The sequence below is a fragment of the Cryptotermes secundus genome, unplaced genomic scaffold (genome assembly GCF_002891405.2).
Source record: "Cryptotermes secundus unplaced genomic scaffold, Csec_1.0 scaffold20, whole genome shotgun sequence".
Taxonomy (NCBI): Eukaryota; Metazoa; Arthropoda; class Insecta; order Blattodea; family Kalotermitidae; genus Cryptotermes; species Cryptotermes secundus.
Genome location: NW_019744406.1, coordinates 283,175 through 308,603, shown reverse-complemented (window position 1 = coordinate 308,603; position 25,429 = coordinate 283,175). Strand labels below are relative to the sequence as shown.

Here is a 25,429-nt window from a genome sequence, read left to right as displayed (position 1 = left end):
GTAAACGTAGAAACACAATATGATTACATGAAGCTTTTTATATTGGGGCATTTTCTGTTTTAAATGGTTCTCTAACTACAAAACCTTCTTAGTTCCTTAACATCTCTGAGAATTCACAATTGTACCCAGCTAGATTTTTCAGTTATATACGAAATCCTTTATATCTCGGTTCGTCATAACGAGGGTTTACTCTATATACATATTTTTATACATATCATGTTCAAAACTTTGAAATTTGATCTAGAGAGGTCATGACAGAGATTTGAATGTAAATCCCTATATACAGGTGTCCAGTTGGAGAGGTCATTGTTCTCGGGAGGTCATAAGATCGGTCATTTTAAGAAGAAAGTGAATGTGTACATGTGTCCTATTCCGAACGGTTTCCGAGATAAAACTATTTCACTGTACGGACGAGCAACACGCCATGTCCTCACACGAGTTGCACCGAGATAGAGCTATTTCACGGCACAGTACACTGTACACTGCACAGACGAGCAACACGCCATGTCATCACACGAGTTGCACTGAGATAGAGCTATTTCACGGCACAGTACACTGTACACTGCACAGACGAGCAACACGCCATGTCCTCACACGAGTTGCACCGAGATAGAGCTATTTCACGGCACAGTACACTGTACACTGTACAGACGAGCAACACGCCATGTCCTCACACGAGTTGCACCGAGATAGAGCTATTTCACTGCACAGTACACTGTACACTGTACAGACGAGCAACACGCCATGTCCTCACACGAGTTGCACCGAGATAGAGCTATTTCACTGTACAGTACACTGTACACTGTACAGACGAGCAACACGCCATGTCCTCACACGAGTTGCACCGAGATAGAGCTATTTCACTGTACAGTACACTGTACACTGTACAGACGAGCAACACGCCATGTCCTCACACGAGTTGCACCGAGATAGAGCTATTTCACTGTACAGTACACTGTACACTGTACAGACGAGCAACACGCCATGTCCTCACACGAGTTGCACCGAGATAGAGCTATTTCACTGTACAGTACACTGTACACTGTACAGACGAGCAACACGCCATGTCCTCACACGAGTTGCACCGAGATAGAGCTATTTCACTGTACAGTACACTGTACACTGTACAGACGAGCAACACGCCATGTCCTCACACGAGTTGCACCGAGATAGAGCTATTTCACTGTACAGTACACTGTACACTGTACAGACGAGCAACACGCCATGTCCTCACACGAGTTGCACCGAGATAGAGCTATTTCACTGGACAGTACACTGTACACTGTACAGACGAGCAACACGCCATGTCCTCACAGGAGTTGCACCGAGAGCTGTTTCACGGCACAGTACACTGTACACTGTACAGACGAGCAACACGCCATGTCCTCACACGAGTTGCACCGAGATAGAGCTATTTCACGGCACAGTACACTGTACACAGTACAGACGAGCAACACGCCATGTCCTCACACGAGTTGCACCGAGATAGAGCTATTTCACGGCACAGTACACTGTACACTGCACAGACGAGCAACACGCCATGTCCTCACACGAGTTGCACCGAGATAGAGCTATTTCACGGCACAGTACACTGTACACAGTACAGACGAGCAACACGCCATGTCCTCACACGAGTTGCACCGAGATAGAGCTATTTCACGGCACAGTACACTGTACACTGTACAGACGAGCAACACGCCATGTCCTCACACGAGTTGCACCGAGATAGAGCTCTTCACTGCACAGTACACTGTACAGACGAGCAACACGCCATGTCCTCACACGAGTTGCAAAGTGCATTAAAGTTGACTAAAATTTTCGAAAAAGCATTATAATAGGTAAACTGTACCAACATTGTCACCTGAACAATAAATACCGGAATTATAAGCAGTACGTAATACATCTTTCTTATCAACAATTTTGGAACTGCACGGTGAAATAGTTTTAGTTTGGAAACCGGAATAGGACACATGAACATATACATATTTTTGCTTAGAATGACCGATACTGTGACCTCACAGAATATTGACCTTTCCTCCTGGGACAACCTGTGTACTTCTTGCGAAGGTTTTTTGTTTTTTGTATCTTAACCGCCTCCAAATTGATGTAAATCATTAAAAAGAGATTGTGGCATGCAGTTCAAAGTGATTAGACAGCAAAATGAATTTCTCTGGAGACATAGACCTCGTACCGTAAAGTGTATGGTATCATTCTCAGAAGCTACGAGCATATCGGCACAGACTCGAGCTGCGGTCTCTGTAGTAAACTCACGTACTTGGTACCAACAGCTTCAAAGTTTAATGACTCTAAGTAAATTGTTTGGAAACTCCAACTTCTCACGCTGAATTACATTAAGTGCAGTTGAACTTTTCCAAAAAAATATATATATATTGGCCTAAAATCCAAAGTTTATTCGCGTTCACCAGATATAATTAAGCTCCACGTGCTGTGTTACTTTTGCTGACGCTTCAGTTATTGGGAATCGGCCGTCTTTGAAAAATAACGGAAAACGATGATCTGTCCTTAAAGACGTCAATTTATGGAATACTTCATATGGCCTGAACTTTAGAGAAATAAGATGGGGTGGTATTGACTGGATTCATCTGGCTAAGGATAGAGACCGGTGGAGGGATATTCTCAACACGGTAACCAAATCTGGAGCCACGTGCTCAAGGTGGTTCCTCGCTCACGGATTTTTCTACCCTGAAGTTCGAGGGGATACATTCCTCCGAAAAGTCGGTCCCCACAAAATCCATACGGCGCCACGTCCTAGAAGACGGACTTCTTCATGGTATCACAGAGTTTGATAATTGTTGCTTTAGCATTAAGACGAAGTGCCGCCCCCTACTTTGTGTGAAATGTTCAGAAAGTTTGTAGCATTCGCTTTTTTTTTATTTAAGTCTTTATATTTGATGTTCTACCAGATAGTTCTGCCCTGTATTGAAATTATAACGAACTACTATATTTTCCAGCTAATACTCATTGTCAACTAAATACTTGAAATCCGTTATATTTTGAGAAATGCAATGGCAATTAAGTCCTTTCCAAGTTCATTATTTTCCTGTTGGAATCCCTCGGGATATAAGCTGCTTACGAAATTGGCGATTACAACCTTCCTCTTTTAAACTTCACGGGATGCGGGGCCACGATAGAATTCCAACACACGGAAATTACATGGAATAGAATCCATCTATAAAACTAGTACTCATTTGCCTGGTCTATGAGTTCTCCTCCATTGTCCTCAAGAACCAGCACCTATCATGTGTAGTAGTTCGTCGTAGCAGTTTGTATAGTGATGAGCCTATCTATCTATCTATCTATCTATCTATCTATCCACACAGACAGATATTCATGCCTTGAGTGGGATTCGAACCAACGATCCCGGCGTTGGAGCGGACGAAGACATTTCTTGCCTTAGACCGCGCGGCTACTGTGATCGGCGGTAAGGTTGTTAGCCCCCTTTTCTTCCCCAAGAAAATTCATGCGGCTCCTGTGCAGTGGAGTGAACGTGAAGACGAGACAGGACAGGGGAGTAGGTAAACCCGTCACGAGTCCCCCCAACGAAGAAGAAAATCTATTTCTCATGCATTATTTTCCAGCTGCCAGTAGAGAATTGTCTAGCACTCATATCTGAGGTAAAAGAATATGGACTCGTCCGTTTCGCCCATACACGAAATTGTCTTCTGCGCACGTGTCATCACATTGTAATCAAGCTTTACCTGAACAATTTTCCGCGGCTTTAGACTGTCCTCCATTACTGAAGACATTTTGCTCCATCTGAAACTTGATGAAATGCCATATCGTGGTAAGAAGCGACAATTTGTTGTAGCAATTCATGCACACACACACACACATCCGAAACCTTGACGGGATTCGGTTTTGCGGCTCAGGGAGTCCAGTAGAAGCAGTCACCACACATTTGTATTATCGTGTAGGTTATAAATTTCGTAATAAATACGTTATCAAGCATTTTCAGGATTAGTTCACAGGGAGAGCGTGAGTTAAACGAATTGAAATAACAATAATAAAGTCAGTCGAGCTGGCAGACTAGTGTTCAGGAGCATATGAGAATGTAGACTCAACGTTCTACGTAGTGGAATCCAATTCTTTGTGGTTTGTGTTGAATGATGTCGGAGTGAAGAAGTGTTTCAGAATTTAGACGTATTGCCATCATAACAGTACAAATTACCCATTTACTGGAAAGCAATGTGATGTGTATTGCACGCGCATAACCTAACAGGCCCATTTGACCCGATTTTCTAGAATGTAGGCGAACATTCAAACATCAGATCATCAGACAGATATCATAGTGCATCTGAAACTTGTCAAATTGAACAAATCAACCGTCTACTCGAACGAGCGAATCGTTAATAGTACGACTGTAGGGTGTTATTTGACTCTTGACCTATGAATCGTGTGTAATTAGAGCCACTGTCACTGATGTGTCAGGTTGAAAGCAATTATATAGCGCTGTACAAGGGAAGCACCTGTTCAGGTTGGTTTCAGCCTCGTTGCCTTTACAAATATTCCATAATTACTTTGACCGCCCGGTTATGATCGGTGTTTGTAACTGCATAATGTGAATAAGTAGGCCTATATGGAAATATTAATATTCAGTAATTCAACATTGTTAAAGGTTATTATGCAAGGATAGGTGTATGTGTGTATTCTATTGATGTGTCTTTTCACCATAATGTAGCGTGTAGGCCCGTTACTAGGTAGTGACCGCGAAACAAACAGATTCTCACCGCAACGAGTCCACGCACAACAATAAAAGAATTGCTGGAAACGATGTTTTCTACGCGGTCCATGCCTATTGTACCAGCCCCAGATGATAGGTGAGGATGATTGTGGAGCAATTGGTTGAATGAAGGGGAAACCAAAGTACTCGGAGAAAACCTGCCCCAGCGCCACTTTGTCCACCACAAATCCCACTTGACCAGACCCGGGATCGAACCCGGGCCGCCGCTGTGGGAAAAGAATACAGTAACTCTTGGCAGCTTGGCTTGCCGATGCTGTATAACGAGTACCAGCCCCGTGTGGAGGCGGGATCGAATACCTCCACCGTGACCCTGCGAGTCGTAGGAGGCGACGAAAAGAGAAGTCTCGAATCTGAGACAGTAAAATATGGTCGCGAGTCTCAAGGGACTCGAACCCAAGAAAGACTGCGCTGGTAAGGACCAACAGCTTGTAAAGATGACAGACCTGTCCTCTTGTCAGAGAGGGCGCCTCAAAAAAAAAAAACAAGACTGTAACTGCCAAAGAGTTATAAATATATGGTTATGAGCCCCAGATGGGCCTCGCCACCAAGACTTACTGACTGACCGTCAGTCGCAATGTAATTTTGACTTTGGCTAGGGGACATTCTTGAGACGGCAGTTAGAAAAGTTAGAGGTTGGTATGAGATCCCCGCCAGACTGCGAGGATGTGAGTTCGGGAGCTTAGGAACATCCACTGTTGGAAGACGTTACAAGGCAACGAAGTGAAGACCATGATTAAGAACACTAGCCTTTGTGTGATAGTTATTTGTAAAGTGTAGTCACGTGTTGTGTGTTAAAAGTGCCCACTGAATCCGGTTACCAGTCTAATCCCGTATCTGTTCATTCCATCACGTGACAATATTGTCTCAAATGACGTAGTAGACTTAATAGGTTATGTGTGTGGTCAAGATTAATTTGATTCGAGATACGGTCCAGTGGCTGTTCCGTGTGAAAAGGTTAATGAATTTTCAGGTTCCTTAAAGGACCATAATTTCTTGTGAATTACTTTTAGCTTTAGGAAGTGTTCTGCTTCCTGCTGTTATTCATAAGAAGCAGTAGATGTTTAGAAGTTCTTGTATTCATTTTCCATTAGGCGCCATGCAAACCTCTTAAAGCCCAAACAGTCTGCATTTCGGGCGTGGAACCGAAACTCTGGACGGGCTTTAACTGAGCATATTTTGTTAATTATATTATCCGAAACTCAGTACAAACATATCTGTGTACAACTGTGGCAGTAACTTTACCCCAGAACAGTAGCTGCAGGAGTGTATCAGATGAGATGTTCCTTCTCTCATGAAGTAACCCACTGCCTTGATAAACGACGTCATTTCTGTTCTTTTGTCATTTCTTTGTAGGGATGTCGCCTTACGGCCACTAGTCACTCATCTCTCTTGGTCCATTAGCCATCTTGCATAATGTATAGTGCCTAGCGCGTAGTGCTGTGCTTCTACCAGTTTCCTCAATCAGATCCAGTGCTGCCATCTAGCGGAAATACTTTCGACTACTATTCTGTCCTAGATTGACCGGTAATTATCCTTTACCCATATATTTGATAGGGAACCCTTCATCTTCCGCGGTGTAATTTCAGTGGCTCCCTCATATTTTGCTTCCTGATATGGCACTCGTTAGTGACATAGCTCAGTACATATAGCGATGCGCCGGGGTTCGATTCTCGGCAGGGGCAGTGCTTTTTCTTCACAGCTTGCAGACCGGCTCTGGGGCCCACCCAGCCTCCAGTCCAATGCGTACGGAGGGATCTTATCCAGGGGGTAGAGCGACAGGGGCTTCAAGCTGACTACTCACCTCCATCTAGTGCCAAAGTCAAGAATGATGGAGCTATATCTCCACTTCCCCATACATCTTTGTGGCGTGACAATTAATTAGGCACGGAGACACTTCAAAATTATTTTTTGTCTCCTGTGTTCAGATATTCTTGTCTCAAACGCTGTATCTTGTTCTCTTATGTTCCACGAAATTTGCAGGTGGAACCATTAAGAACTAAGTCAATAATTTTATGGAGTTAAAAGAATAATAAATGGTTATTTATAGTGACAGACATATTTTGGTAAGGTTACCTTCCTAGTAATGAGATTGTATCTGCAACTGAACATAATGCCAAGGAACCATGCTAAATTCTATCTTTGCTTTCATATTGTACTCAGCCAGGCCCCGATATTTGTACGGTTATAATGTAACATTGTGCTTCAGAACTTATACCAAACCTGACAAGACCCTAAGTCGTCTTCTTTTTGATCTTCCAAATGACCTTACCAACAGTTTTCCCTAACAAAATTCCGTGTTCATATCTTCTGGCTGCAGTTCTTATATGTCCGACCCATGACGAGGTTCTAATATTCTAAATTTCGCACGTGCATTATCTTGGTATTTTTTCAAACACTTGTAATCTATGAATCTTCAGAGGGAGAGAACATGTTTTGTTGACGCGTTCGCCGGGCGCTACGAATCAACGCATGCTTCTCCTTTCGATCGTTGCCTAGCAACAGTACTCCACGCTACAATATTTCAGACAATTGCGAATAACTATACATATTGTAACGTGTTTGGAGTAGGTACTTCCATGGTAGCGCAATAACAGCGAGCCTTTGCGTAGACAACGCCGAAACGACGAACGAATCTACCCGGAGACGAACAACGGAAGACTCGTTGCGTAACAGCGGACTGCCGAAATAGTAGAAACGGAACCGTGAGAAATGGTGTCTGGCATCCAGTCCGCATAACCCTTATATAAGCAGGGACAGAAAAATAATCTCCAGTATTTCACCTTCTCTCCAAATTCTGAAAAGCCTATCAAGGCAGTAGTCCGCCACCTTCCCCCAGACACGCCAGCAGAAGATATTTCCAACAGCCTTGAGCGCTTAGGCTTCAACGTCATAAACGTGAGGCAATTGACCAATCGAAGAGCATCAAATGGACAGACCTACGTGGAAATCCTACCGCTCTTCATTGTTACCTTAACAAGAAAATAGGTTTTCAAGCTGAATAGCCTTAACCGTGTAATTATCAAGGTAGAATCATACAGAGCTCAAACCGGCCTTATATAATGCTACAATTGCACAAAACTTTGGCCATGTCTGGGCCGACTGCAAGCAACTCCCAAGATGTTTGTGGTGCGGTGGTGGCCACCTGCATGAGGAGTGCCCCGAAAAGACGAACACAGAATCTACGCCGAGTTGCTGCAATTGCGCCCCAGTAGAAGGAGAGAAACCTCATCCAACGTCGTACTGAGGTTACAGCCATGCGAAAGGAGAAGAGCACAGCGAGCTTCAAAGGGAGCTGGGAGGACGTTCTTCTCTAAGTTCACCTCACCAGAGCAGTCCTACGTAGCTGCACTGCGTCAAGACAGTCAACAACAGCACCACCATATAGAGGGGAAAAGCGTCCGGCAACCCGTGCAGCAGCAGGTGCCTCAACAGGAATTTCAGAAAACAGGCCTGTCAGTACAGGCTCCTAGCTTGTCTAACAGTGACACTGTAGCCACTGCAGTGCAGCAGCAGGTGCCTAAACAGGAATTTCAGAAAACAGGTCTGTCAGTACAGGCTCCCAGTTCGTCTAACAGTGATACTGTAGCCACTGCAGTGCAGCAGGTGCCACAACAGGAATTTCAGAAAACAGGCCTGTCAGTACAGGCTCCCAGTGCGTCTAACAGTGACACTGTAGCCACTATAGTGCAGCAGCAGGTGCCACAACAGGAATTTCAGAAAACAGGCCTGTCAGTACAGGCTCCCAGTTCGTCTGACAGTGATACTGTAGCCAATGCAGTGCAGCAACGGTGCCTCAACAGGAATTTCAGAAAACAGGCCTGTCAGTACAGGCTCTCAGTTCGTCTAACAGTGACACTGTAGCCACTGCAGTGCAGCAGGTGCCACAACAGGAATTTCAGAAAACAGGCCTGTCAGTACAGGCTCTCAGTGCGTCTAACAGTGACACTGTAGCCACTATAGTGTATCAGATCATGACAGAGCTCAGTGGAGCTATATCATTACAAAAATGGTACTTACTTTCATGCAAAATGGCTGCTAGAGTTCATAGGCCGCTGAAAATCCTAGCATTTAATGCAAATGGCGTAACCTCCACCGTCACCCTGCGACTCGTAGGAGGGAACGAAAAGGGAAGTCTGAAATCTCAGACAGTAAAATATGGTCGCGAGTCTCAAGGGACTCGGACCCGAGAAAGACTGCGCTGGCAAGGATCAGCAGCATATAGTAGAAGACAGACCCATCCTCTCGTCAGAGAGGGCGCCCCACAAAAGCAAGACCGTAAATGTCAAACTGTAATAAATATCTGGTCATGAGCCCCTACATCGGGCTCGACACGAAGACTTACTGACTGACTGACCGTCAGTCGCAACGTGACTTCGACTTCGACACAAACGAGAACAAGACGATCTTGGGATATCCGCCTCCAGGGACAGTCGAGATCCAACCACGGCCAAGGATAGTTGAGACGTCATGTGATACTGGAAGTGGTAATAATTGTAAGGTGTGTAAGTGCGAGTGTCCAATAAAAATTCCCTAAATCCGAGACCCACGTGAAGTTATTTGTCGCGTGACATACCCAACACGTGACAATATTATTATAGCTGTAAAACTCTAGAGTCGTGTTCGGGAGGTACTCGGTTCGAGTCTTAATCGCGACACAGCTCTCATTGCTGAAGTTTTTCGTTATCTTCTCCAGTTCCTTCAGGCAAATGACGGAAAAGGACGTCAAACAGGCAGCTCTTTCCAAATCGTTTCCAATTCACTAATCAGATACCATCGACTCTGTAGAGTTTGGCTCCTGACGTCATATACTCGTAATAACCCACAGAATATTCGAATGTTGTCCTGCAATTGGCTCTTATGGGAAATGTTCTGTTGGCAGTTTCGGACTTCACCCAGCAGCTGTCGCACGTGTACGAACACCATGCGGAAGAACTGCAGCTCCTCGTCTCCAACTTTCGGAAGAAGAACGCCGAACTGCGAAAAGAAAGGTAAGTATTTCTACAACGTCATATTATAAACATTCCTTATATAGACCTGTATTCAGACACTGTATTAGTCTATGCCAGTTATAGAAGCTTACAGTTTTCAAACTATGGGCGTAAACAGTGGATATATTCTTATAGTTCTGGGTCCTGTTTACGTAAGCTTTCAAGTGGCAATGTATTCTGCCACAAAGTCTTCATTTCTACATAAATAGACAGAATATGTCGGTCACTAAATTACCATCATCAGGTGGATAAACACATTAAATCACACACGCAGAAAACAAAATGCTATGGATTTTAATGGGAACTAAAATTTTGTGACAAGCTATATTAATACAATTATTGCGTTTTTGGATATGGCCATCGTTCTGTTTTGTTGTTCTTTTCTTAAGACACAACGTCTCGGAGAACCCATTCTCCGAGACGGTGGATTTTAATTTAATCTGTTGTTTTTAAATTAATGTTTGAAGCCAGATTCCCTCTGATTTGTAGGTTATGAAACGATAAGTTCAGTCTTGAGACTATAGCGGCGGCCGGTAGGATGACGGGAGATACGTGAGTTGAAGAGGGCTTGGAAGGGAGCCGTCTTTGCCTAAGCGGAATAGTATCCCGAATAGTCGGCGGCTCTACCGAGATTAGAACGGAACGCTCACGAATTGGTGTCTGAAGGCTGTATCTCCATCCCAACCTGTTCGGTGGTGTCCGCCCGTCTGTATACATTAAATATTACATGAAATCACTTTTAAATACATAGATATACAACTGTATAGAGTCAGATGCTAATATTATCAGGATTCTAGTGACTATAGACGGGGTTTTGATCGGTAATCGGATTTATTGAACTGTTGCAACTCGTAACTACAAGTGAGGATTATGCTGTCACTGTTCTACGCCCTTCACAAATCACTGTAGGACAAACTAGATGTTTTAGTCCGCTAGAGTCTTCACTAGCCGTTGCTTGACAGCGGCTTTCAACGGCGGATGTTCCCCTTCCTCTGGGTTCCCGAACTGTCCGCGGCCTCAAATATCAGCTTCTTACAGCAACAGCTCGCAGAGACTGAATTGCAGCAGTCCTCTAGCTCACTCTTGATTTGTCCTGCTTATAATATTTCGGCACGGGTCTCACAGAAAATACCGTTCCTCTGTTGCTGTTTATCGTCTTCTGCTTGATAACGGCCGTTATGTATTTACTTATTTCGCTGTCGTTGCCTAGTAACGGGTCTGCATACCACAACATGTATATGCCGGCTAGGTTTAAACGAATACAGTACGTTTATTAAGTTCATTGTTGTTGTATCAGACGTAGGAACTCTAGATGAGTATCAATTCTTATAGTGAGATAAATTCAAGTTAACTTATATATTATTTCGGGGCCTTCATTACATTCTCATTTAATTGATTCAGATTATTAAACAAAGTAACTTTTACTAAGCTCAAATCTCAGGCCGCGTCATAGCTCAAGCGGTTAGTCACTGGCTTCCCACAGCGGTGACCCGGGTTCGATCCCGGCTTCTGGTAAAGTGGGATTTGTGATGGACAAAGTGGCGCTGGGGTAGGATTTCTCCGAGTACTTCGGTTTCCCCTGCCAATCTTCATTCCAACAATTGCTCCACAGTCACCCTCACCTATCATCTGGGGCTGGTACAATAGGCCAGAAGTGGCTGCAGTACAAGGGACTTAGTCACACCCCACTAGCAAAAAAAAAGTTCAAATCTTTTGCAGTTCTTTTAGTTTTTATGTAGTTTTATGTGCATGTTCACATGATGTCGGCCACTGAGTTACTGAAACATGTCGTGAAACTGACTTTATCTGTTCAAATAAACACGTGTGATAATATATACAGTGATCTGGTACAATAAAAACTGTACTCGTAATGGAGACATGCGTTATAAAAACATTCACGGTTGACATAATGCACTGTAAACTCCCAAACAATTAGACCGTGTAAACATAAGACCACTCGCGGATAATAGATGTCGTGGTAATCCATCGCTACACAAATGTCAGAGATGAACGTTCAGAGAATCTATTCAACTAGATTAATTATCCCTCCAGGAGAGAGGGGGTGTATTCCTTTACGCAGACTGCTACCGCTTCGTCACCAGTCTTTCTGTATGCGCCAAACCTGGTAGTTCTTTCGCCTCACCGAATGCTAAATAACCGCTACAGTTAATAGAGTGCCTGTAGAAGTCACTTTGCAAAATGTTGGAACCGGAGCTTCGCATGAGGCTTTCTTAAACGAAGGTAAGGACAGTACACCAACTTTACGCTGGATAGCAGCACAGACACCCACAGAAATGATATATACGCGGGAACAATCACACTGAACGCCCATACCGTTCAAGTGACTAGACTGGCGTGGTAGCAAATGATTCTAGAAATAGAGCATAACCTGCTGTACTGAGCCTGGACTAACAGAGGCCTTGTATATACTGTACATAGAACTAAGGAATAAGAGTGTCTAACCGCTCACTGGCTGCCACTTCTTGTAACCGTTGGGCGCCACTTCTTGTGGCCGTCCCCTATGTATCTTTATATTTATTTACTTATTTATTTATATGCCCGCTTCGGTAGAACACTTGTCTCTTCTCAGGACCGTGTCACGGTAATAACTGAGCCAACGGAAAAACTGCACATTTAAAACCAGTCCACTGATAGAAATCAAAGACACTATTTTCTGCTTAATCACAAATTGTTTATTTCAGAAGCAAACACTATAACTTTATTAGCAAGTACGGAGTAATGTGACCTTTTTATTATTATCAAAGATTAATCGAACCAAATAAAGACTGTTAAATTTAGATAAACTTGGAGAGTGAAGCCCAATGACGTCTGACTCTGATGAATTCTAAATGCCAAGTCCTTCTGCCCACTCTATCCTGCGGGAGCGTCACTTCATCCACTGTATAGGATTTGAACCGACGGCCTTTCTCCCAGACAAGAATAGTTTCCTAATGGCTGATTTTAACTGCCAGTTCATCATACCATCAGCGCTAGACAATCACGTTACTAACTTTGAGAATAAAGAGATCCAAAGATATTGAACCCGGAACCCTACACGTGAAAGCGGTTATTTCTTAGTTTAGGGTCCAATTACACCCTTCCGAAGACACTTTTATAACAACTACCCTATTAGTAAAACAAAATTTACATCGTCGGCAAATTACAGACTTCCCTTTCGATGGCGGCGTCCCTTTTGCGGTCACCCAAGCTGCAGGTAACAAAACAAGGCAGTTATTCCTGTCCAAATGCGAAAAGAAAGTCATTACAAGCTAATGCATCGGTTTCCCCAATAAATCAGTCACTCTATTGAAATGGCTAAAGAGGAACATAGCGTCCATTGAAGACTTTTAAAAGGTTTGGACTATCAAAAGTGGATATGTAAATGTATGTAAACACAGACAATGGACTTATTAATACAGACTGACTGACAAATGACAGACCCGACCTCTCGTCAGAGAGGGCGCCCCACATGAACAAGACAGTAATTTTCTTTCAAAAGAAATATCTGGTCATGAGCCCCAGCTGGGGCTCGACACCAAGACAAACAGACTGACTGACCGTCAGTTGCAACATGACTTTGACTTCAACTTGAACGCCCATACAAGGAAAATAACATGCAGACATAAAAATGGCAAGTTCATAAAACTGTGATACATCTTTGCGTTGACAATAAACATACACGATATTAGACATTACAGAAACATGAACGGGGAAAAAGGGAAATAACTCGAAACTGAGAGAGAGATTCGTTCTCAAACAAACGCATTTTCGTGTAAACAAGGGTATGCAACTGCATGGAATACATTGACTTAGGATCTAGTGCAGTGTGACAGTTTCAAAAAGTGAAAAATTACCTGAAGATGGCCAAATAGAGCCGAAACATGTAGCAATTAATGTGATTTTCATGTTATTTTAAATTAAAGAGAGACTGTGAGCAGTTTTAAATTGCTTTAAAGTCAGAGGTGAATGAGTGACAGGTAAAGAAAAGGGCTGTCATACGCATGTGGGTTTTCTTACACTTCCTTTTCTATTGAGTCTACAAATATGCATACATAAATGGCAGGCAGCATCTCCCTGTTCGCATATCTCATTTCCGAAATAACTGAAAGATTTTCGTTCCAAGTCACCAGTTGGTATCTAAACAAAAATTGTTGCACCAATTTCATTTTAATTCACATCTATGAAATTACAGTGCGACTGGTTTCTCCAAGGAGAGTCATCAAACAGAAAATCATTATGTATTTCCTTATTGCTAGTGGGGTGGAACTAAGTCCCTTGTACTGCGGCCACTTCTGGCCTATTGTACCAGCCCCAGATGATAGGTGAGGGTGATTGTGGAGCAATTGGTGGAATGAAGATTGGCAGGGGTAACCGAAGTACTCGGAAAAAAACCTGCCCCAGCGCCACTTTGTCCACCACAAATCCCACTTGACCAGACCCGGGATAGAACCCGGGCCGCCTCGGTGGGAAGCCAGCGAGTAGCCGCTTGAGCTATGGCGAAACCATTATCTAACACGAAACGCTCTTTTTGAAGTATAACTTTTACAGTACCGTTAACAAAACCACCTGATATTAACAATGATTTATTCCTACCCACTACATGTTTCGGCCCTCTTTCTGGGCCATCTTCATATGGTATACACGCTTAAACAAAAGGCTTTTGAATCGTCACACATTCAAATAAAATATGGACTCCTTGTTTATAAGTATTATCCGGTTGGGTATCTGCCATATGGCCGAATAGTGAATTATGCAGGTGTAAATGTGAGAATATGAAGGCAGTGAGATTAATTTAAATGTAATGCACTGTAAGCGTTAGAATGGGGTTAAGATATATATGTGTGTCGTGTGTTTGTGATTTGCTTGTAATTTAATCTATTTGGGGGTAAAATTATCATTGAAATTAAAATAATAAAATGACATTAAAGTACATAAATGATTAATATAACAGGGTCCATCAAATGCAACAATTTAATGTAAAAATGAAGTCTATACATGTTTCAGCCACTCGTGGCCGTCATCAGAAGGCAAAACCAACATTACAAAGGAAACATTTTACATGTATGATAAACATAATAGTAATAAAGGGATTTCTACTGTTATAACTCGAGAGCAGAACAAAATAATAATCTAATTAAAATTAGTTTAGTTTTTTTTTTTTGGAGCTATGCAACCAGTCCCCTTATGTCGTCACAGCTTAACTCTTAACTGATTAAGCACATGGACAAATTTATCTGTTAGTAAAGTAAAGGTATCCCTGTAACAAGCCATGAAGGCCCATAGGGTTGTGAGACGTTAAGGTTCCCACATTATCTAGACAATCGGTTCAAAGATGGCGGCAAGGTTGTCGGCCTTACGCGCCGGCCGCGCTTTACTCCCCAGGAAAATTATTTAATTAATTCCTGGTACTCATTTCTGTTAGAGGCTGAGTCGACCCCAGGGCCATAGTGCGGCTGGAAGGATTAAGTAAATTGAAAAAAAAAACAGTGACCTCATATCACTAAAATAAGTTGTGTTATTAATAATAATGGACTGCATAGGTAAAATAATTTATTTTTTATGTTGGCTGCTGATGGCCAGTAGTGGTCGAAACATGTAAGGGTTGTTGCACCTGTTAGGCCCTGCTGTTTCACTCATTTATGTGCTAAATATGTGACAGATCAGGATTTATCTTATATAAAAAAGCATTAAATAACATATAGGAATTGCTATCGTTACTGTATCTATGTTATTGTGCGTATATCTGATGCTTGTTGTTAGTTGCATTTGTGTGTTTGCCTGTAACGTGAAATATCTTTCCGTATAATGAAAATTTGAAGGAATTCTAATTATTATTCTGTATAATACTTTATCACGGCTTTCTCTATAACACATAACAGAAGGTATATATTCTTATAAGTGAAAGTTTAAGGCTTTGCATTCTATTTCTATTAATGTTAGCAAACAGAGCTAGGCATACGGCGAGAGATGGTGATAACAAACGACAGCAGAGAATGTGTTTAAGCCGATATTGTAATGTCTTCATTTATCTAAATTCTAGATTCTAAAAGATTATATCATGTATATACCACTTTGTACAAATTATCCCATAAAGTTTATTATCTTGGCAGAACCTTTGAAGTTCATAACGTGCGTATTCAATGAAATCCCAAGTCCGTCGCATCTCTCAAGTGCTCTACTGTAGGAGTAGATCCCAGTGGAGTAAGATCTGTGTTACCAGCTGCCATATTGATGAAATGTAAAGATTTGCCTTTGACATTTCAAAGGGCTTTATGCTAGTTTACAATAAGTGAACAACAAGACCAGTGATGTATACTGATAGCAAGGAAATCACTGAGTGTACCTTATTGGAGTTCAGAGTTCACGTTTCAGCTTCTGTTACAGTGTGAATACAGCCCACATTGACCTCCCCTTTTGTGTTGACCAACTACGAAACACGACATGCGTTGGCTTATTGAAATTTTAACTCATGTTTGAGTTTCCACAGTTGACACTATCCCGCAATTACGTCTATTGTTTCCAGAGCTTTGTGTTGCAGAACAAAGATGTTTTACGTCTACAATAGTAGACATTGCGATTGATTGAATAGGTCCGTTGTAATGTTCCTTGAAATTTATCTTGCTTACAGTCGGCGTTGCTATGATTGTATAACTTCGAAAGAGTTGAAACTTTATTATTCGGTTGCTTTCTTTTGAAAAAGAAAGAAAAGATACTAGTGAGAGATCACCATGCTGACGCGCATGTGTGACTGCGCATGCTTCAGCTCTTCAGCGCTTGAACTAGTTGGCTGCTTCTAGGTAAGGTTGGTGTAACCGTAATGTCATTGGAAGCCATTCCATTTCCGTACGTTTAAATTTACTTCAATCAATAATAAGAACATGGCGGAGGCCTGGAGTTATGAATTGAATCGACAGTAGCGCCACTTTTAATATCGAGTCATGAGACGGTGTGTGGTAATAGATCATTCGTAAAATATACAGCTCTGGTGTAATAACAGTTTTGTACAGCTGGTCTGTATGGATTTAAGTGTTCGAAGGATTGCGCATTATTCCCATCAACTATTGTTTTGCCATGAAACGTACTGTATATAACAGCGAGAGATAGAGCCAGAGTTAGCCTGGCGACTAGCGGTTTACTGCCAGTCATTTTATCTTGGCGCCAAGCCCCTTGAGGCTCACTACCAGGATTTAGAAGTGGGAAGTACTAATGGCTTGCGTTTCTTCATACGACACGGACCGCACAGGAATCGACGCGTTCAACAGCTGTTCTATTATTGTGTGTGTATTAGTAACCGCGTTGCCGGTCGCAGTAGCCGCAAGGTCTAAGGCATGAACTGTCCTCGCTCACTCGGACGTTGGGTTTGTGGGTTCGAATGCCACTTAAGGCATGGATGTTTGATGTATGTATGCGTTTATTCTGTGTTTGTGTTGTCCTGTGTAGGTAGCGGCCTTGCGACGGCTGATGGCCCGTCCAAGGAGTCCTACCTTCTGTGAAATGTTATTACGGAACTGAATAAGAGGCCTGGGCCCTCAATAGGCTGGAAGAGACATTGAAAAAAAATTAGTTGCCGCGATAATGATTTTACCGAGCCGTTGCCTAGCAATGATAGGGGGATTTTTACCTAGCCGTTGCAAAGCAACGATAGGGGGATGCACGTATCGTAGATACAAGGACTAGTGGGAGGAATTTATGAAGTAAGCCTTTGATATGGGCTCAGGTGCTATGTCATACATGCCAAGTTTCATAAAGACTGGTTCAGGCATTTAAAATTTGATGGGGGATGAATACACAGACACAGACAGAGAGCATGGAGATCGCATAATCTTACGTCCATTTTTCAAAATAAGGAAAGTGCGATACAAAGTAATCGTCCGTTTATGGCAAGGAATATTTTGGCGCCCATGAGAGGATCAAGGAAAGCGAAGGGCGGGAACTAGATAGAAGAGTCGAGACTTGAGGTATCGGAGACAGGAGATTGAAATGGGGCAGGAGGTGGAAGTAGAATTTATCCCGTTGTCGTTATCCAGTTGTTTGTGTTCGAACGAAACAAGCCGAGCGGATCTGCCGGACACAGGGGACGAGGTGAAGGGTCTGGAAATAATGAATATTGTGAGACGTGGAAACAAGCTGTGTGGAATCAAAGGGAGACGGAAAACGCGGTAACGTTGGTTTGTTGTGGGAGGCAGTTTCTGTGCCTCTGTATAGTGCCACATCAAGGTTCTGCGGGAGATTAAAGTAGTGCATGTGAAATGTCAGTGAAATTCTTGCGAGTGCAGACTCGAGAGGAAGAGTGGGGCACTTCTCCCGTCATGTCGGGCCGAAAATTCGCTTGACAGTTGTGCCCTCTATGAAATTCGCTCTATTTCCGAGGAAGGACTCGGTGTACGTAATTTAGTTGTCATCAAATTAGACACCTTTATGAATGTAGGTCACTTAGTTAAAAATACACATAGAGGAGATGCAAAGGCCTATCTTCTGGGACATAACTCCAGGTAGTATTGTAAAAGTAAAGCGACGTTTCGGAAGATGTGTTGTTCTTGTCACGTGATCAAGTGTAGAAATGAGAAGAGTTCCTACTCAGTTGCTCCCTTGTGTGTATATACCGTTGCCATTTTCATTTTTGTACCCCTCCCCTGTCGTTATTTACCCCTTAGTTACTAAACATAAATAGAGGAGGGGCACGCGGTAACGTAGTTGGTTGACGCACTATGTTACCAGCCGCGGGTTCGATTCCTGATGAGGTCATTGTATTTTTCAATTGACGTAATCCTTCCAACCGCACTGTGGCCCTGGGGTCGACTCAACCTCTAGCAGAAATGAGAACTAGTAATCTTTTTGGGGGTAAAGGGCGGCCGGAGCTTAAGGCTGACAACCTCGCCGTCTTCTGTGACCTAATTTTCTAGAAACTGTGGGAGCCTCGTCGTCTCACAACCGTATGGGCCTCCACGTTCTGTTACAACGATAGCTTTACCTTTTAGAGGAGGGGCAAAGTTTGTGTTGGAAATCGTGCAAGTGGCAGTGGTTTACAAACTGCGATCCACAAGGCAGTGAAGATTACTGAGGAGCCGAAACCCGTCTACTAATGAGTTTATAAAGAAATTGATGTGATACACTTAGGTTATAAATTATAAAGGAAAGTAATCTGATAGTACAAACCACAGGCACGGATTTAATCAAGATAAAAGCTACATGTTCACATCAAATATATTTTCATGTGGCGAATATTTAATGTTCTTTTTTTTTTTGCTGTACAATCTGCGATTAACGTCGCGTTCATACGTGTGTACACACAATAAATGAACATAAAGGTTAATGAGGTATGAATACTAATAAAAATATATGTATTAAACTGAAATACATAATTTCAGTCTTATTTTGATATGGTAAATAACAAATGATTAATGAACTTTTCTAACGACTTTATATATTGTGTTTCGAATGTAATGTCGAATGAGTTATAAAGACTGACTGTGGCCGCCTCAGGTTTCTCTGTTAAGTTTAGTGAGACATATACAGAGTGCCTCAGGAGAAAAAGTCAATATTCTGTGTGCTCATAGTATCTGTCATTCTAAGCACAGAACTGTATATGTACATGTATCTTATTCCCAACGGTTTCCGAGGTAGAAATATTTCCCTGTACAGTTCCAAAATTGTTGATAAGAAAGATATGTTGTGTACTGCTTCTAATACCGGTATTTATTGTTCAAGTGACAAAGTTGGTACAGTTTACCTAGTATAATACATTTTCGAAAATTCCACCGTCAACATCAGTGCACTTGGCAACTCGTGTGAGGACATGGCGTTTTGCTCGTCTGTACACTGTACAGTTACTGCACAGTGAAATAGCTCTATCTCGGTGCAACTCGTGTGACGGCATGGCGTGTTGCTCGTCTGTACAGTGTACAGTGTACCGTACAGTGAAATAGCTCTATCTCGGTGCAACTCGTGTGAGGACATGGCGTTTTGCTCGTCTGTACACTGTACAGTTACTGCACAGTGAAATAGCTCTAGCTCGGTGCAACTCGTGTGAGGACATGGCGTTTTGCTCGTCTGTACACTGTACAGTTACTGCACAGTGAAATAGCTCTAGCTCGGTGCAACTCGTGTGAGGACATGGCGTTTTGCTCGTCTGTACACTGTACAGTTACTGCACAGTGAAATAGCTCTAGCTCGGTGCAACTCGTGTGAGGACATGGCGTGCTGCTCGTCTGTACTGTGTACTGTGCACTGAAATAACTCTATCTCGGTGCAACTCGTGAGCGGACATGGCGTGTTGCTCTTCTGTACAGTCTACAGTGTACCGTGCAGTGAAATAGCTCTATCTCGGTGCAACTCGTGTGCGGACATGGCGTGTTGCTCTTCTGTACCGTCCACATTATACCGTGCAGTGAAATAGCTGTATCTCGGAAACCGTTCGCGATGGTATCCGTGTACATATACAGTTTTTTGCTTAGAATGACCGATACTATGACCTCCCAGAATTTTGACCTTTCCTCCTGGGACATTTTATGTAGCTGTAGTTATAATGACATAGACACAGACGAAGATCCATGCCTTGAGTGGGATTTAAACCCACGATCCCAGTGTTTGAGCGAGCGAAGGCATTTTATGCCCTAGACCGCGCGCCTTCTGGATCGGCCTTAATTATAATAACAGTTGACGAAACCTAGCCCTTCTGCTTCTATGGGGGTTGGGGCGCAGGGGTCACAGGAGCCGATGTGCAGATGCCTGCACCTAATTGTGCTGTGTGTGTAGGCTCGTACTCCGACCGTACAGACTTGCTCATTAACGTGCGACAGCCACTGCGGTACAGACCATTATGAATGCGTGTCCCATCACTGCAGTGTCCAGGCATCTAAGTTTCTCGACAAACTTGTAGTAAGAGACAGGAGTAGAGAAGTGTAATTAGTATTTCAGTAGTTAAAATCTCTGCAGAATTGTGAGAAACATTCAGGACTTGGCCGATTCTTGTAGATTACATTGACACTGTATGTATGTGGAAAGTTTTTAGATGGGATACATTGACCCTACAAGTGAAAAGTGTGAATATTTCGACCATTGCAAAAATTGCTGTATCTGACAACACATGGTAAAACTGAATTTGTCCCTTTGTTTAACTTATTAAGAACTACACCACGAAGATGTATGGGGAGTGGGTGTATATATCCCGCGTTTTCTTGACCTCGGCACTAGTTGGAGATGAGTGGAAAGTATCATACCCTGGCCGCATATCATCGGGGAGGTGTTCCCCATATCCATTGGTCCCCAGAACCAGTCTGGACGACGTGAAGACGAGAAAATTCATGACCCAACCAGGACTCGAACTCCAACCCCTCCGTCCTCCAGCCCGTAGCCAGTCGCTGTACCGACCGCGCTATCCCACCTGTATCTGACAACATCTGTTGTCTGTTAAATTTTTATCTGAATTTCATAACCAAGGAATATTTGGAAGGAATGATTTCCTTGCATTTAGAGTTAAGCAGCTTTGTATGTATTATTTTCCCATGATTTTTTCACTGCGTTGACCTGGTACTGTAAGAATTAAAGCTGACAGTTATGTAATTAAATTCTTGTATAAGAATAGAATATTATGTAAAATAAGGCAAGGCATGTAATTTAAAATGTGTATAGTAAAGACTGAGGCTTGCTCGGAAGCCGGGATCGTGGTTTCGAATCCCACACAAGGAATGAATGTTTGGTGTGTGTATGCATTTATCCTGTGTTTGTGTTGTCCTGTGTACAGGTAGAGGCCTTGCGACGAGCTGATCACCCGTCCAAGGAGTCCTACCTTCTGTAAAATGATCATGAAACCGAGAAATCAGCCCTGTGCTCCAAAGTGGGAGCAAGAAGAGAGAAGAAAGAGAGGGAAGACTGGCTGAGCTGTGTCTGATTTCTCTTTGAGGTTGCATCTATGAAATTGTGACATATATCGTTAAGTCATTGTGAGAAAGTTACTAGATCGTATTTTAAAGGATTTTAAAATTAGAACTAAAGATTATATAGTGCTAATTCAGGGAAATTAAAATTAACGTGTGTAACAAAAATAATCTATAAACCAGACAGATACCAACGAAGTAGATGTTGATAATAACAATGAAAGGAACAATGTGTTTTTAAATGTTAAATTTTAAACTAAGTGCAGTGTAACAGCAACGTGAGGTATGCACCTGATGATGGCCGTTTGAGGTCGAAACATGTAGTGTAAAGGAGAGCGAGATAAAGGACATATAATATATTGTTTGCACTTGGGACGGAGTTTATATCATTTATGGTTCATAATTCGCTGTAATAAGTTGCAGTAAATTACGACACACATATAGCCCGATGCTGAATAGAGGAAATAATTTAATAAATAAGACCAGAATTTGTTATGTGAGCGTATATATAAACACATGCAGGCTTAAATAGTATATAAATATTTATTTTGTAGTGTATTTAAGATTTTCATATTTTTATTGGGGAAACGGAATAGCGTAGTCGGTATTGCAACTGGCTAAGGGCTGGACTACCGAGGGATCGAAATTCGAGTCCTGGTAGGGTCAAGAATTTTCTCTTCTCTAAGTCGTCCAGACCGGCTCTGAGGTCCACCCCAACCTCCTACATAATGGGTACCGGGGGCTCTTTACCCGAGGTGTAAAGCGGCCGGGGCGTGAAGCTGACCACTCACCTCCAATTAATGCCAAGGTCAAGAAAGTGTGTATCTATACATCCACTCTCCCATACGAATTCATGGCGTAGTGCCTAATTAGTTAAGCACAGAGACGTTTTTTTCTTTGGCCCTATAGCCCCAATTTGGGGCTTGGCCTACCTCCATGAAACTCTCCGTTTCACTTCGGTTTACTAGATCTTAGAACTATTCGGTTTATTTTGGTCCCTATCCATCGTCTGGTATACATAAGACAAAAACCACAACGGCTCGGAGACTGGATCTGTCTCCTTGCTCTTATCTCCCGCTGATGGACCCTGTTGTCAAGTGTTTATGGGCTGTTCTCTGCTGACCGGGGTTTGTTCAGTGATTGAGACCAACCTTTCTAACGGGCCCAGCTGAGTAGATCTATCTTGCCCCATCCACCTGAGGACGGAGACAAATCCAGTCTCCGAAACGTTGTGGTTTTTTGTCGTATATACCAGACGATGGACAGAGTCCAAAATAAGCCTGATAATTCTGTACAGCATGACCATCGTCAGAATCCTTTCAAGTCTATTAGATCTTAGACATTCGGTAGGACTCCTTCAGCTCGTCGCAAGGCCTCTACCTGTACAGAAACACAGAAAAACGCACTTACACATACAAACACCAAACATCCATGCCCTGAGTGGGATTCGAACCCGCGATCTCGGCTTCCGAGCGAGCGAAGACAGTTCATGCCTTGGACCGCTCGGCTACCGTGACCGGCGAGACAACTTTACCTTACCATAATTTTATAAGTGCATGAAAATGGTACAGCTCGAAGAGGACGACTGTAACTCATAGCTGGATAATACTGAACACAGTTGCAACGGTGACGTCAACTTTATATATTTTTTTTCCTTGGCACTACAGCCCCAGTGGGCCTAGGCCTACCTCCATGCACTTCTCCGTTTTATAATTTTACCTAGTTTAATACCATCCCAAACGGTTAATTTCCCCGTCCTTGTTGCGAGATACTTTCGTACCAAGACCGTAAAAGTGCAGTATACTGCTAACACAGGAATGCTTCTGTCTGACCTTCATTTGTTACGTGGTCACGTGCTTGCAGGCCGGCATGTCCCAGTTCACTGTTCCACACGTGGGAGACACTTCTGCAGGAAGTCGAGATCGATTCTCAGGCACACAGCGATATAGCTTCCATCCTTGGTCGCCAGGTGTCTCGCCCGCTGCTGGAACGCTCCTTCCATCGCAAGATTCAGTCCAGGAAAGTATTCACACATCGGGAGAGTTACGAGACGATTCTTACCAAGACAGAGGACAAGTTAGCCAAGGTTTGTGAAGTCCCAGAGAAATGTAGCTTCACCTAAATCGCAGGAAGCCCCTACATAAGAGCGAAGCTATTGCTTATCATACGAGGGAGAGTCAGTAAACGTGGCACAAATGGAAGTAAAACAGCTGTAACTGCTGGAATATATTTTCTGTATGTATCACTAGGTAGCAGCACAGTCCAGCTCCATGACAGTCTAGGTAGCAGACGCGCATGCGCATATTCAGAGGCTGGTTTCGGTGGTCAAAATGGAGAACGTGCTCGAAGAGTAATACCGCAAAGCGGCGTTCTGTTTTGCGTTTCTTTGGGGGCAAAAGGACTCAATGCAAAGGATATCCATAACGAAATGTTTCCTGTTTGCCATGGGAAGTGTTTGTCGCGTAAAGCGGTTCACAGTTTGGTCGAGAAATTATCTTATAGACGTTTGAAAGTCGCAGATGATGAAAAGAAGGTACGGAATTGGCTGAGACAACAGTAAAAAACTTGTATTCTGCGGGTTTCGACGCACTGGCAAAGCGATGGGACAGGTGTATCAGTGTTGGTGGGAGGATATGTCGAGATATAAATTTTTTTTTTCATGTTCGAATATCGTATATATTACGTTTTATGTAAATTTTGTGACATATTTACTGATTCTCCCTCGCAATATGATAATAATTATGTTAAACAGACCCTCATTCATAAGATTGAACTGATCATCGCCCCAAGAACTACTTTTCGCCGGCGGAGCGTTTGCACTCAGCGGAATGTTTTGCTGTACAGTGGTTCGTTACAGCCTTTAAAAAATGCCCATCAGCTCCCTCTCATCGTTACCAGAGAGGTGTCTCTTAACTTTTCAGATTTATCAAACCCACTGACATACTATGACTTGTGACACACAATAAAACTCCATGACACTAGCTCTATTGACAACTGTGTAATGTTTCCGCATGAAAATCAGAACCATTGGGAGGCAGCTGTAGTATATCTATACTGGTTTATCGTATGCATTTAAGCATTAATTAAGGTCACAGTATGAATATTCATCACCATGAAAATTCCTGATCTCATATAACTCGTATATTTATATTGAAAATTGAAATCTGCAGGTGATTAAGCGAAAAAAAAATTGTTTCTTCTACCTATATTAATGAGTTGATTATGTTCTGAACATTTGTTGTTTTTGCTGTGATTGACCTAAATTGTTCTAAATACATAGTTTTATTTCTTATAATCATTTCTATGATTATCTGAAATGAAATACTACGAAGGTTTTTATTCCAGTGCCGGCAGGACTACAAGAACGCCTATCTGTCTTATCTGCTGGCACCCACGACCACTTCCTTGTCCAGCTACTTCGATGCCCACAACGCATACGTGCAGCAGCTGCAGGCGACCAACGGCATGCTAGACCAGTACAATCAAGAAACTCTTCCTCAGCTGTTACAGGTTAGTTGCTGATTATCATCAAGTTTACTCCCTTCTAAGATGTGACGTCATGTATTCTGGCAGATCGTTAAATTATTTACAATGCTGCACAATATCACATCCCAGGAGAGAGCCCTACGTCTGCGATAGGCTGTACCTCACCTTCTCAGAAAATTGAAGTCTATTGAATCTGGCTGATTTTTCTGCAATATTGTCACGTACAGGGGTGACTATAGACTAGGTTTGTATTGCTGACTAGATTTATTGACCGCTAACTACAAATAGCTATAACACTATAGCTATTCCCACACTTT

The 25,429-nt window shown here is 42.7% G+C and overlaps 1 protein-coding gene across 2 annotated transcripts in view; it reads left to right on the top strand.

The window, feature by feature from the left end:
- LOC111874632 overlaps positions 1-25,429 on the top strand; it is a 627,779-nt gene that overhangs the window by 363,004 nt on the left and 239,346 nt on the right. For both annotated transcript variants that reach the window (XM_033755536.1, XM_033755537.1), the window contains exons 4-6: positions 9,642-9,750; positions 23,490-23,712; positions 24,972-25,136. In XM_033755536.1, coding sequence (XP_033611427.1) covers positions 9,642-9,750; positions 23,490-23,712; positions 24,972-25,136 — 497 coding nt within the window. The remainder of the gene's footprint in view (positions 1-9,641; positions 9,751-23,489; positions 23,713-24,971; positions 25,137-25,429) is intronic.